Below are 14,818 nucleotides of genomic sequence, written 5' to 3' on the forward strand. Positions count from 1 at the left end.
CGGCACTGCCCATCTCCCCTCAGCGCCTCTCCTGAGGCGAGGCAGCGCAGCGCTGCGGGGGGAGGGGCTGGTCCCCCCCAGTGGCCGAGTCTAGACTCGATCGTGCCGCCCGGCAAGCGCAGGAGCGCCGCGCTTGCGCAGCAGGCCCGCCCGCCCCGGAACAAAGCTGTGGTAGCCCCGCCCCGCAGTCTCGCGCGGCGTTCGCGTGCTGTTGTTTGGGCCGCTGCACCGGCCGTAGGTGGGCGGAGCTGTGCGTGCGCGTGCGCACTAGCTGTGCCGTGCCATCATGGCTGCCGCCTGCAGGAGGCTCTTGGAGCAGGCCGGTGTGAGGGGCTTTGCTGAGGCGTCCGCCATCCGGCCTAGAACGCGCTGCCGTAAGGGACCGGACGGGGTTGCTGCCGCCGCATGATTTCAGTCTCTTTCCCGGGACTCCACCCCCAAAAGGCTGGGCGGGGGGAACCTGGGCTCTGTCCCGTCACTGTCCGCCTCACGGGGGGCTGCCTGGGTCCCTGCCCACTTCACTGCCCCCCCCTTTGCTGCGGGGCGGAGCCTACACACTGCCTGGGGCTGCGCTGCATGGACTGTCGCCCTTCACTGGTGCGGCGTTGCCTCCTGTTGGGGGTGCGCGCCCCCCTTCCTTCGCTGCTCCCTTTGCAAGGGGGTGCCCGCTTAAGGAGGGGGGCTGCTGCCTGGATCGCTGCCCAGTGCCCACTCCAGGAAGTGGGCACTGAGCCTGACTCCAGTTGCCTCCCTTTCCCCGCCCCCCGGAGGGCCCGAGCCCTGGCACGTGTCTCACCTGATGAGATTGGTTTGGGTTACAGCCTCCAGCAGCGCCCTGGGGCTCGTGTTCTAGAAATGTCAGGTATTACTAGTTGCTGAGCTAATAAGTGCGTTATAAATTCTAGGTGTTTCTTACTAAGACAACGAGCATTCAGGAGTAATGGTGCTTTTGAGAGACATAATTTAATGGACTATTATACTCACCCATCCCCCCCCCAAAAAAAGGGTTAGATCTTGTAATGAGCTCTCTGCAGATCTTGCAGGATCAAGGCATGTATTGTTGTATTTTCAGTGTGATACTGCAGTAATAAGTCCTTTTGCAATGTTCGTATAGTAGTAACTTATACAAGTACCTGAGATTTCTGCAGATCACTGAGGAGAAAATATTGATGGCTGTAGGTTAAAAATAGATTTAGATGTACTTAGTCTTAATTTGGAAAATATTTCAGCAACTGTTGGAATAAAGCCTTCTGAAATCTTTCTAAAATGTGATGCTTAAATCAGAGGAAGAAATGCATTTTTCCTAATCTTTTGACTATCAAAATTTCTTGATTTAGCTTCTCACAGTTCCCTTCTATCATATAAGTGAGCATCTAACAAAGGAAGGCATGATCCTCTGCTGTTGCCTTAAGATGGTACTGGAGGAACAGAGGAAGTACACTGTGAATGTTTATACATGTGTAGTATTTTGAAGGATTGAGAGTTGTTTCCATTAAAATTGTATGTATAATTGTTATGGAGGTCAGTTTAACTTCTGAGTTGAAAGATTTATTTTCAGCACCATGTCTTGTTTCTGTCTTCAAAGGGTGCTTCTCTTCCTCTGGACTTTTGAGGGCCAACAATGAAGAACCTGCAAAATTTCAGCCACCTCCAAAGCCAGTTATTGTTGACCCACATAAACAGAAAGCAGGGGAAAGGTAGGATACTCAGTTGCTTAACACAGTGCATAGTTCCATTTCTTGGAAGTTGCTGCTCCCTTGCTTGGTCTTCACTCAAGTTATTAATTATATGAGCACCTCCTGAAATCCACTAAGCATCATTATGCAAAGTATAGTAAACGTTTGCTAAGGTCTAGCAGAGACAATTTGTTTTGGTTTTTTTTAAAAGGGGGAGCTTGAAATACCTTTTCCTGTGACTTGCATCCACAAAAATAGTGATTCATGGATAAGTGTATGTAGTTGCAAACATACACGCAAGTCTAGGTGGTGCTTTGTTGATCTTCATTATATTAAAGCCATGTGTATCTTCAGTACATTAGTCTGTCACAGGGAGACCGTATACATGCCTCGGAATTGAGAACCTGCGCTATGATTCAGGCTCTGCTGCTGACCTTCTGCTTGACCATGGACAAGTCACTCTTTGTAAAATGAGGATACCCCCCACCAATGGCAGCAACAGTGAGAATGCTAATTGTAGAAAGGGCACAACTGTTTCTATTATTGTATCACCTAAGGTGCTCTGAGCAACATTAGATGACCGTGATTACAATATTTCTGCACTGATGGTGCAAGCATTGGGAGACTTCCCAAAGAAGTCTAGTATGTAATCAGCCTAGGAGTGGGGAGAATTTCTTAGAATCAGAACTTTTAAGATACTTGTGAGAGCATCCAGTCAATCTCCCTTTCCATATCCACTCAGCCCTTGGCCACTTGTCTCAGACTGGTAAAAGTGTTCATTACTTGAAACGGTCTACATAAGGAGTAAGATTCTGGGCTGCATTTCTTAGAACTTGCAGCCAAGAGGGATTGGGGGGCAGGGAGGGGTCTAAGATTAAACTACTTTTTCTGCCCTCTCGGGTCCAGAACAGCCCTGTGTGGCTAAGTTATGGTACTCTCCCTGGGCTACCCTATGGACAGCATCACTGACCAGAATCTTTGCTGTTCTGTGTACTGTAGCCATGCCCTGACGCATTTCTTCCCCTGCATAGCTATGCCCCTACAGCATGGTTTGCGAAGCAGTCCTCGGAGGACAACCTGCATGTTTTTCTAATTGTGTGTATCAGGCAATTTCAGCCTGATCCAGGGTTTTTTATAGTCCCTCTGTACCTTTCTGGCCCCATTATCGCATGTAAAGGAGCGGGGGTGAAAAACTCACCCATGGTGTCTTCTGGACTCCCATCTGCCAGCAGCTAGAGTGGAATCTTATAGCTTATACGATATTATTCAGCCATGAGCCATCCAATGTTAAGTACTTGCTGCTAACATGGGTTGGAATTGAACCAGCCATAGGTTGGAATGCTCCTTGTCCACAGTTCTGATGCTCAAAAGTGATAGCAGTGATAAAACTAATAAAAAATTATCATACACCCAAAAGGCCAACAAGTACTGTAGGTAGTTGCAGCTGCAAAATGTCTGATTACAAACTACACATTTTCTCATTGAAAGAAACTTGGTGCACTCAAATCAGGAACCGCAAAAACTGCTATTTATGTCTGTGTGAAGGCAATCTGCGCAAATCAAAAGAGGTCTTTAATGTGTAAGCCAAATACATTCACTTCAGTACTATGGTAAGTTGTATGTTCTTATACAAGTTGCTTCTGTCTTCTCCTAATAAGGGTTTTGACTTCCCCACAGGTTCTTGAGTCCTGAATTTATTCCGCCCAGACAGAGAACAGCGCCTCTTAAATTCTATATTGAAAGAACTGACATGATACGGAGGAGAAAAATACTCGACATTCCAGAATTCTATGTTGGTCAGTAACAGCATTAGGATTTGTAATAATGTTTCCAGTATTGGTTATTGATATAGTTTAAAAAAAAGAAATTAATGGCATAGTTTTATAACAAAATGTAACTATTTTCTGCTGCCAAATTTAATGGACCGTGTAGAATCAATTAATACAATGTCTGATTAATAGAAGTATTGCCATTTGAACTGAGTGAAAACACAGGTTGGTGTTCTGGATGCAGACATTTTCTATGCATTGCTTACAACCTAAACACTGCAGTGAAAATGTGGTCCAAGACACTAAAAAATAATCCTACATTTTTGTAAATTCAATCTGTTGTTTAGGAAAACTAATTTTGGGGGGTGAAAGGGTGTATATTAATGTCTGCACTTAAAATCTGACTCCTCCATGTTTCAGGAATGATTTACTGACTGGTCTCTCCTTTTGGGCAGGAAGCATCCTTTCTGTTACCACAGCAGATGAATATGCCAGTGACAAAACCAGCCGTTTTGTAGGAATTTGCATTCAAAGAGGAGGAAAGGGACTTGGTGCTACCTTTGTGCTTCGGAATGTTATAGAAGGGCAGGGTATGTCATCATATAGCTTCCATTCTTTCATTAGGACTATTCAATGGGGGAGCTACAGTATTTAAGATGTATATTATAGAAATCTTGTTTACAGTTGGGATGGTATTAGAGTATTAAAGGAAAATCATCTTTAAAACAAGGTTCACTGCAAGATGCAATAAGGCCATGGTGTACAGTATACCTCCGCTGCTTAAAAATCTGGCACATCTGGCTGATCTCATGTTTCAATTCTGGTCAAAGGTAATACATCTACTAAATTCATTTATGAACTAACTTTGTAGTAGATGGATTTTAAAATTGTTCTAACAAAAGCTTTACAAAAACTTTGTTTTGTGGTAGCAGCGAGGGACTAATCGAGAATGAGGTACCATTGTGCTAGGCACTGTGCAAACAGAGTAATACAGTCACAGCCCCATAGAGCTTAATCTTGATTCTCACTTGTCTATCAGTCCTACATCACCTCATTTCTAACCCAGGCTACATTTCACCCTAGTCTCCATAATGGAAGACCAGTATAGCAGCCCACTACCATCACTCAGCCTCCTTTCTGATGCACTTTAAAGCCATTGTAGGGCAATACAGGTATTGTATTGTAGAACTACTAGAAATATAGGCACAAATTAAGCATTCCTTTGTTTATATCACAGGTGAGTATTTATTTAATCACCATTCTATCCAAAATAGATTGAGTAATTTAAAATCCATGCTTGTGGCTCCCTCTGAAATTCCATACTTACAAGGGCCTCTTGAGCTAATCTAGACCACAAACTTCCTAATTTCTTTGTAAAAGAGAAATGTATACAATACTTTAGTCAAAAAATTGACCCAAAATGTAACAACTGTCCTCGAGTAATAGAAGGATCTGAAACACTAAACTGCAGTATATCAAACCCAGGTTCAGTTTCTTATGGCTCCTTGATTCTCAGATAGAAGATAAATAGTTGTCTGTTGTCTTAAGGTGTTGAGATTCGCTATGAACTGTACAATCCTCGAATCCGGGAGATCCAGGTTCTGAAGTTGGAGAAGAGACTAGATGACAACCTGATGTATTTACGAGATGCTTTTCCTGAATATAGTACTTTTGATGTTAACATGCAACCTGTGGCCCATTCAGCTAATGATGAAATTCCTGTAAACAAGGTATGAGTCTGACATGATAGAAGTTTGGTGGGAAAGTGAGGGGGCTGATTCAAGTGATTGTAATTGTGATTCATATCTAATGCGTGAATGTTGAATCCTGCTGTCTAAGACCACTGAACAGTTGTCAGGTGTCGCATGAAAAATAAATTGTCTTATTCTGGTTTTTATACTGAACAAGCATCCACAATGCTGTTGAACTATCTGGCGCTCTTTATGGTTATTTTAATAGAAAACAAGAATTGATGGGCATGGAAAATAAAATTTCTTCTAGAGGTAGATTAGGTCAGAGTTGAGGCACATGCAGGAGGTTATATGGAGAAGTTTTCTCCATGTTGTATGTATTCTGTAGATGGGACTTAGTCCCAGTGACAGCAGGCAGACATCTATTTGAATATTAAATTGTCATCTTTTTTAGGAGAATCTGCGTGTAAAATTACTTGAGGGAGGCATGCTAGTGGACAACAGCTTATTCTCATGCTGAGGGTAGAAATTTAGTAGATGTAAAGTAGGTAGTTTTTTTCCCCAAATACTTCAATAAATCAAATACATGTGCTACCCTGTTCACTAACTCAAACACTTGTAGATGGTAGTGGGATACCTATCCCATGCCAGTTTCATTATGCAATGTCTATAAGGGTAAATGCTGTACTGTGCCCTGTGTGGTACCATCCGTTTGAGGAATTGCCATCTTCTGAGTTTAATACCTATCTACCTTGGTGCCAAGTTTGAAAATGCATCCTGATGCAAAGTTGTCAAAATTCTAGACAGACTTGTATCTTACATATTCTTTACTTTTTTCTAATTCTAGCTGAAGGTCAAAATGAAACCTAAACCCTGGACAAAACGTTGGGAACGACCACAGTTTAACATTCAAGGAATCCACTTTGAACTACCTGAGAAAATTATGGAAGAAGCACAAAAGTGGAGCAAGCCCTGGATAAAGTTCGACATGCTGCGAGAATATGATACTTCAAAATTAGAGAAGGAAATATGGGAAGAAGTGAATGAAGCGCTAAAAAAATGAGGCTGCTTTTATACAGTAGATTACTGAGGGAGGCCACCTCTGAATGTAATGTATAATTCCTCAATTGTGTAAGAGTTGTGTATATATAGTCACAATACACAATAAAGTGCATCTTGCAAAAAATTAATCTTGGTGTATATAGTGCAGTGGTTTTGATCTCTTTAGTTTCCCACTTTGGAGTGGGGATAATGAGTCCCATTCTCATCAGTAAAATCTTGAGGAAAATATCTTCCCAAAGTATTTTGTTGAGCCCCCTATTCCAGTCATGGTCTTCACAGTAACAAAATAGGCCTTCACTGCTCTCATATAACTCACTTATCAGGCCATAAACACCACACTGGATTCAGGTAATATATGTTTTTGCAACTAACATCCCTCCACTCATGAGACTTCTTTAATCCATTTATCTGCCTCAACTAAGACTCCCTCGGATGCTACTTTATAAACATGACTATCTTTAGTAGACTGACTTAACTTTTTCCAAATTCTGTCTCAAGACAGATCTTCCTGTCCATGGTTTGTGGAGGCTTTACATTCCATGGTCTTGTATCCATAAAAACAACACTCCTTCATTCCTTGCTTGTTTAACTACAGTGGGAGGTGTAGCATACTGGTAGACTATTTACAGAGATAATAGAACAATGTTTTTGTTCTGAATGTACTGTGCTTTAAAAACTAGCTGGTCACTAGAGACAAAGTGAGCTTCAGGTGCTAGACTAAGAATTGCAGAGACTAAACCAGGGTATATAAAAATCAATGATTATTTAAATTATTGATTTAAAAAACATCCAAAATATTTAATTGTAACTTAAGTGAGAAATTTAGTCTCATCACAAACATGCTAAACCTACACTTAGTATCATAAAAATGAATTAATGGCTCTAGTCTGTCCAGCTGAACTACCAGCTCTTGATTCTTGAAAGTTCTGGGCTTTCAGTTTCTGTTTGTTTCTGTTTCTCAGCAGACTAAAGTCACATGTGGAAAGAAAGACACAGTCTGGATAGGGTGGTGGTTCTGTGCTTATGGGGTGGTGGAGCTGTACCAAGCAAGGCAGAGGAGTTAAGACACTCTTAAGGAAGCTACTTGTAGAAATTTTAAGGACAGCATATGTTTAGTGTTATGTCATGACTTGTCTGTGAGAGTTGTTAAAATTTGAAAATTTAAAAAAAAGCGAGTTTGACAGCCGTTGGCCAGCAACTTAGGAGACTGCTGCAATTGCAAATGTGAAACATTTATGTAACTAAGATTCACTTTATAAGTGCTATTGTGTTTGTGTGTGTGATTTAGTTTTTACCATTCCTAATGTACTGCTGCTGCAGCTGCAGCTTGTCACAGGTAATGAGTTATGTACTATTTCCTAAATTAATCAAAATCGAGTTATCTAAAAAATTACACAAAGTATACTCTCCTAGATGTTGTAAAATGCTGTATTGAGTTGTAAATTTAATATGTTCTAGTGATCAGGTTTGCACCATTGTTTAAGAAATATGTGAAGAAGTATCAGTGGGAAACTTGATTTAAATCAATGGTTTTTCTCAGTGATTTAAATCAATCCACCCTGCTGTAAACCTAAATCCTTGGTGTGGAGGGACAGGGGACAGGTCGCTGCCCTTACTGAGGGGACTGCTGGAGGCCTGGGATCTAACAGGGCACCCTCCAGTTGACTACATTAATAGGTATTATGCAAAGGCACTAATATAATATATATCATATATGGGTGTTTTGAAGTTATGTTAATGCATTATGCTCTTCTGCCAATTTAGTTCACCTATGTCAAGTTTTCCACAACACTTTGCAAAGCTGTCAGCTTTAGCATTAGAAAATAGGAAGCCTGTCAAAGCCAGGATACATGAATGGTATGGCCTACCACAGGTTGGGATATATGTATCATTACGCCCCACAGGTTTGGAATATAGCATCGAAAACAGCGCTAAGAAAAGTACAGAACAAAACAAGAATCTGATACAAACTGGTGGATTGGATTTTAGTGACATGTAAAGAGTTTTATAACTTGTAAAATCATACATAAATACACTGATGATATGCTTCCAAGATGCACATTTCAGCTAGCAGTAGCATGCTGAGAGATAAGGAGGGTATGCATGTCTTTGTGGTGCTCTGTCTTTAGACAAAGTTGGCTGTGGTCAGTTATTGGAGCTCAAATATTTTTAAGAACAAACCATGAATGTAATCAAACAACTGGCTACACCTTTTAGTCAATACTACAGCGGGAGAAGAGGTGTAGTTAAGTCTGCTGGTATAGAAGATAAGACTGCACAAACACAGTAGGACCTCAGTTCAGAACAGAACCACACACCTCATTTGGAACTGGAAGTATGCAATCAGGGAGCTGCAGAAACAAAAAAAAAAACAAGCAAATACAGTGCAGTATTGTGTTAAACTACTAAAAAATAGAGGGAAAGCAGCATTTTTCTTCTGCATAGTAAAGCTTCAAAGCTGTATTAAGTCAATGTTGAGTTGTAAACTTTTGAAAGAACGATGTTTTGTTCAGAGTTACAAGCCACCTCCATTCCCGAGGTGCTCATAACTCCGAGGTTCTACTGTATTGGGTAGGACAACTAGAGTTCTGTGGCACTTCAAAGACTAACAAATTGAACATTTGTAGACATGAGCTTTCGAGAGACTTAGCTCTCTTCTTCAGATGCAGTAATACAGAAAATAGGTAACACAGAGGTATCTTATAGGTATCCAGGTGCATTGAGAACAATGGGGGAGGTGGAGTGGAGTTTTAACTTTTAACAGCAGCTATTTTACCCTTTCCCCCATTCCATCCTGTCAGATAAGGCTGAGTTTACATTAGGTTTTCTCTTCACTGGGAAACTGACAATTCTGAAAGTGCCACATGGCTGGCAAATGTAGGCATCTTAAGTGGTTAAAAGTGTCGTTTTGGTACAAAATATACTAAGTAGAAACTTAGTATTTTTAGGATTGTAAAAATCTTAACACATTTTTAAAAGGCCATTTTAGTAAGTACATATTAACCGGTGGGCTCCCACAGCACTCTAAATATGTGCACATTTGTCACTTTAACTGCACTTCAGTAGGAGTAGTGTTTTGGTGAAACAGTGCAGCTGATTAATAGCTTTATTACTGCAGGACAACTTAGAACAGAAAAAGCACCCTACATAGCCAACTGAAACTCCAAGGAAATCTGGAGCTTGCAGAATTCAGTTACACAAATTGGAATTTATCCTGGCCCTCACCATAAGTAAGTACCCCTTACCATAAATGTGATTGTAGGCCAAGAGCGACTATTTTCCTTTGTTACTAGTATTCAGGAGGCAGAAGTAATCATAACATCCTGGGACTCTATTGCTATAATTATGTTTACATGTGTTTGGAAACATTCTGCTTGTAACATCTCGCAGTTCTGTTTGCATTTTGTCTGTAATATCTCACAGTTCAGACTGCTGTTTAAAAATATTTTGAGGCCTTTTGTTACACAAGCAACTGTCTGGCCCATATCCAAGAACATTTACTGTGAATGTGCTTGGTTATTCTATGTCAGTGGAATAATCCATATTGATGGCTAATTCCACCTTAGCATTTTTAGAATTGTAATAACTTTTACTCCTTTTTCTTTAAACGTATATATTATTTAGTTGGAATGTAGTTTTAATTGGAAGTTATAATTTTTTTGTTTTTCTTTGAAGTAGAAGTTAGCATGACTGAAGAATAAATGGTGTGTGTGAGATAATAAAGGAAAAAGGCGGCCATTCTAAGTCTCCCTGATAACAAAAGGGAGTGAAGCAAAACTTCGTTGTAACAACTTTTACGATCCAGATGGCAGAAGAACGCGGATCAAGATAACCCCAAGCCCAGAGGAGTCTACCCCAAGGACAGGAACAAGACAGTGTGAGAGAACACAAACAGTCATGCCTGCAACAACAGACGGGGGTGATTGACAATCACACCAGGATGCGAAAGCAGCATGACACAGCAAAACCCATAGATCCGTATGTGGATGGCTCTCTATAAAAATGGGATGAAGACATGGAGACTTTGGGTTTGTTCTGCAAACATCTAGGAACATCGGATTCGCAACCAACAGAGCCCGGCTCCATCCTTGTGTTCAGCCCACCTGGGCAGTGGGCTAGCTCGAGCAACTCATAGGCTGGTAATTATACTCTGCCTGCAGAACGTGTGTGTGTGTGAGAGAGAGAGAGAGAGAAGGGGGGGGGGGGGGCATGGGGGCGTGGCAATTGCTTTTTGAAACTTCCATATTTACAATAAGCTTGGCGTATTTCCTTGTCCCTCTGAATAAGATCCTGCTGGGGTTTTTTTCTTTTATAGGTGTAACAAGATGGAATCTTTAGCCCCTGATGGCCATCTTTTATATCATCCAAAACAGCACCTCCAACACCATGCAAGAACATAAGTCAATAATGACTTAGAAGGAATGTTACCTGTAGTGCAATAGTGTCTACATGATCAAGGCTCCCTTGTGCAGGGTGCTGTACAAATACGGAGGTCAACACTGCTCATTCTCTGAAGATCTCAGTCTAATTTGAGACAACATACCAATGAGTGTAACAAGTCAAGGGAGCAGTGGGAGGACAAAGGTAATGAAATCACAAGCTTATATTGATTAACTATTGCCTAATTTCATAGTTCCGGCTGGCAAAAAAATCTTAATTTAAAAAAAGATTATCAATTGCTGCACATCTTGCCATCATTAATAAGCTGATTTACTATAGTAAGAGCAAAAGATGATCTTGAAACTTTGCTTTGTAGAAAGGGTTCCTGCACATTCTAGAGATATGCTGCTTAAATCACATTAGTATAGCCAAGACAGTGAATTGAAGTTAATTACTTGTTTAAATAAATGTGAAATGAAATGCAAGACTATTTTATTTGACAAATTAAGCCCATTTGTACAGGAGTTAAAACAATCAGGCTAAAAAATATCTAGTCATTTACAATTGATATTCATTTATTTTACAAAAATAAATACCCAGTTTTTAAAAAATGTAATACCGTGTCCGCAAAAAAAAAATCTACGAGAGATAAATCCTAATTCCTACTGTAAGAAAAAAAAATATTACATGTTAAATACCAAATGACTCTGCATCAGAACTTGTGCCACACTCTGCATTTCTATAACGAATTCTCTTTTCAATTCCATAGCAGAATGACTTTTGTTACAGACATTCAAAATTCTCACTACAAAACAAAGATAGAATACTTTAAAATAGATTGTATGATAGACAGGATTGAGTGTACGCCAGTGGGAAGCAAAAACAGCAATTGGCAAGACTCTCCTAGATGCCAATTATTAGGAAGTTACTGATACAAATAGACGTTAGTTTCTCTGAGGCAAGATCTTATGGTTCAACTTAGATTTCAACACATGATTTGAAAAATTCACTTTAAAATAATTTCACTTTAAAATAATTTCTGTAGTTGCTACAATAAATGACTCATGCATATCACTGCCAACAAGTGAAGTGTGTATGATCATTAAAAGGAAGTTTGATGAAGAATAAGACAAGTGGTGAGCACAGGCCCAGATGCATTTAACTTGAGTAAAATCCACAGTAGCATCTGAATTATAAAAAAGACAACACAGTGGATGCCATCCTTACACTGTGATATTACAAGTGGTGTATTAGCATAATAGGTATAATACCTATTTAATTATAATTAAATTATAATTAAACTATTTAATTATAATACCTGCTATCCCTAACCTTCTATTTCAGATGTCCCTGCTATTGTATTGCTATTATTCGTGTAATACAGTTGAAACACTGCAGGACTTTCAATGACTAACTGTCCCATAGAGCTCGATGAAGTTGGTCACTGGGATCTCTTTGGGTCACCAGAGAAGGGACCTGGTATCCTCCCCAACATAGAGAGCTATTACACAATACTAGGCTCACAGTTCAAGACTGGAAATTTCAGACAAGACTGTTCGCTTACAATATACTGATTCTGTGACACACGTTTCTGATCCTTTCACTATCCTTTAAGTAACACTTGTAAGAGGAATAAAGCATTATCATCTATGTGGTAGGAAATAAAACACTGCTCCGCTTCGGCAACTGATTATCTGAATTAAATCCAACAAAAGCAAGGTCATCTTCAACTCACTTGATACCAAACAGTGCAACATACATTGGACCAGATTCTGCATTCCTGGTAAACCAAGTACACTCACTAACCTCAGTGGGAATTTTGGGTGCACAAGAAATGCAAAAATATAAGCCCATTACTTGCAGGGCCTTTAAGTTCCATGAAATATCTAGGCTCAACAAGACAGAATAAAGTCAAAGGGTAGCCCTAATTCATCAGTTGCGAGTATCCTCCACATTATTCAGGTGAAACCTTTAACAGTATTTTAGCTCGATCTTTTTCTTGCTTTAAATAAAATTCAAAATGGCTACAGTATATTAAATTTTGTATTTTAGTCCTTTTGCTGGAATTCTACTTTCTGATCATAGATTTCAGGTGTTCCAGTTTATATTCCTCGATGAAGTCCTCTACAATATGCAAGGCATTGACTTTCACCAACAGAAGAATCAGATCTCGTGTTTCATCACTAAAAAATAAAAAATGTATAATATTCAAGAGTATGATCTCCATATACTTTTAGTGTATTGATTTTTAAAATCCAGGTAAGAAAATACACTCAAAATTACTGAAAATGATCCTGGGTTATGGTGATAAGTTATGTTGCCCACATACATCGTCAGTGTCCAGAAGCCAGACAGGAACAGCTAACATAAATGTATATCTTCCATTTCTATTAGATCATATTGTTTTTAAGTTTAAACAAATCTGATTAGATATTCCATATCTTAATAACCGCATTACTTATAAAAGCAGGCACTAAAAGGACAGCTCAGTGTGAGAGAAATACAGAGAATCTCAGCAAATATCCCAATACTTCCTTTAGCAACATTATAGGACTATTTCCCCAATTCTCTAGAAATAGACAGAACAGTGTTATAAGAAGGGTGTAATGTAGGACTTTACATGTCTGTATACTGTGACCAGTAAGTCCTGCACATAAGTCACATACCCCTTTTCCATTATTCCTGTGTGTCTACTACAAGAGTTTTAATTTGCTTTTGATTTACAGTCCTTCCACCCCTCAAATATATATGCATTATTGTGAAAAGATCAAAATATATACCCCTACAAATGTATCATGTAAATATACAGACACAAAGAAGTCTGTAACACATGAGACACACACAGTACATGTAGATATAATGAATTCTGAAAAAATGCCAGACCGATTACCTGCAATTATTCTTGTACAGCATATGTGCACTTTGCAACAAATGTTGGCTAAAGTTTGCCAGCTGAGGGAGAGTTGATCCGTTTTTATGCTCTCTGAACCATCTTTCTGGGAAACATGCAACTATCTGTTCAACCAAAACATTTGGAAAAAATCACACAATCCTCAAATGCATTCACTATTAGTCTGCTTTACTACAAAGCAACTTCTTATTCCCCCTTTAATTGGCTCCATTGTTGTAATTCATAAAAAGCTTTGTCAGATGTACAGCCAAATATCATTTCAATGGAACACTGTTATTCTTGGCATACTCAACAGCTTCAAGAAGTTATACACTCACATAAAAACCTTTAGTACAAATATATCTGCTTAGGGAACATCAACAGGTATATTCTGAGGAAATGTTTATCACAGACCTTTCTACACTTTCCATTTTGCTTCTGATGCTTGTTTGTATGCATATATTAAAAAGATTGCCTAAGGACAGAACATTTTTTATCTAGCTGACATAATACACTATTATTTATTGCTAATTTGAACTACTAACCTTTAGAGTACATTAACATACATTAACTTTGGACAAAAACATTTGCTTGCATTAATCCCTTATGTCAAGAAGTTAGCTTCTTTGAATTGGGCAGATTCTATCACCTCCTTCAGCCTCAGTACCAAGAGATTCACTGATAAATCATTTTGTGGCTAGAGATATACAACTCAAGCCCTTGAATTTACATTAACAACCAGCATTATGAAAATGCTTATTCTGGAGCTAAGGGATTAAAATTGTTAATTGCCAATGTCCCTTTTAGAAATTATTTATTTTACCCTACACTGTTTGTAACACTTGAAAGCCAAAAAAAAACCCCTGGGATTTCTCATCCTCTCAAGAGTGTCAAGATCTGCTTTGGGATCAAACACCAAACACTGGTATTTTCTGGTTTAACAAACCTCATATGGCTTTTGTTTGACCAAATCTCTGTGCATTACCATAATCTACTGCACCAAGCAAGCATACAGCTCTGTGAATAGTGGGCCTGATCCAGAGTTCAAGGAATTCAACAGAGAACTTTCCATTTCTTCCATGGACTTAAAACATGACTAGGGTGGTGTAGAATTAAATGGTTAATTATAGCTGGTGCTGTAGACCAGCACAAATAGCTCACACTTTTTGGTGTATTATACTGAGGTAAGAGTTTTGTTTTATTTTGAACTGATGGATTTTTCAAAAAGACACCCAACATGAAAATGAAACCAAGGGCTAAACTCCCACTGAATTCAATGGAACCAGGATTTCAACCCCCGAATCCACAAAGATATTTTCCATTGGACTGTAACAGTTTCCAAATTTTGGG

At 39.4% G+C, this 14,818-nt stretch overlaps 2 protein-coding genes across 4 annotated transcripts in view; one reads left to right on the plus strand and one right to left on the minus strand.

Annotated features, from left to right (window-relative positions):
- Positions 1-237: 237 nt before the first annotated feature.
- Positions 238-6,326, plus strand: MRPL19 (mitochondrial ribosomal protein L19). Of its 2 annotated transcripts, none has more exons than XM_067544856.1 (6): positions 238-374; positions 1,586-1,697; positions 3,354-3,472; positions 3,901-4,035; positions 4,994-5,175; positions 5,984-6,326. In XM_067544856.1, the coding sequence occupies exons 1-6, from the start codon at positions 287-289 to the stop codon at positions 6,197-6,199; spliced, it is 852 nt and encodes a 283-aa protein (XP_067400957.1). In that variant the 5' UTR covers positions 238-286; the 3' UTR covers positions 6,200-6,326. The 2 variants fall into 2 exon arrangements, with proteins under 2 accessions (XP_067400957.1, XP_067400958.1); XM_067544857.1 differs by lacking the exon at positions 238-374 and adding an exon at positions 841-862.
- Positions 6,327-11,048: 4,722 nt separating this feature from the next.
- GCFC2 (GC-rich sequence DNA-binding factor 2) overlaps positions 11,049-14,818 on the minus strand; it is a 38,024-nt gene continuing 34,254 nt past the window's right edge. For both annotated transcript variants that reach the window (XM_067544675.1, XM_067544676.1), the window contains 2 exons: positions 13,469-13,593; positions 11,049-12,761 (listed from right to left, as the gene is read on the minus strand). In XM_067544675.1, coding sequence (XP_067400776.1) covers positions 12,647-12,761; positions 13,469-13,593 — 240 coding nt within the window. In that variant the 3' untranslated portion in view covers positions 11,049-12,646. The remainder of the gene's footprint in view (positions 12,762-13,468; positions 13,594-14,818) is intronic.

This window comes from Emydura macquarii, unplaced genomic scaffold, assembly GCF_026122565.2.
Source record: "Emydura macquarii macquarii isolate MOO-44397 ecotype Brisbane River unplaced genomic scaffold, CSIRO-AGI_Emac_v2 contig_1027, whole genome shotgun sequence".
NCBI lineage: Eukaryota > Metazoa > Chordata > Testudines > Chelidae > Emydura > Emydura macquarii.

What these genes read in the sequence shown, in the direction of transcription:
- MRPL19 (XM_067544856.1), top strand. Translation starts at nt 287, where the DNA reads ATGGCTGCCGCCTGCAGGAGGCTCTTGGAGCAGGCCGGTGTGAGGGGC. An exon ending in AAACAGAAAGCAGGGGAAAG is followed by an intron (nt 1,698 to 3,353) that starts GTAGGATACTCA and finishes ACTTCCCCACAG; the next exon opens with GTTCTTGAGTCCTGAATTTA. An exon ending in CATTCCAGAATTCTATGTTG is followed by an intron (nt 3,473 to 3,900) that starts GTCAGTAACAGC and finishes CCTTTTGGGCAG; the next exon opens with GAAGCATCCTTTCTGTTACC.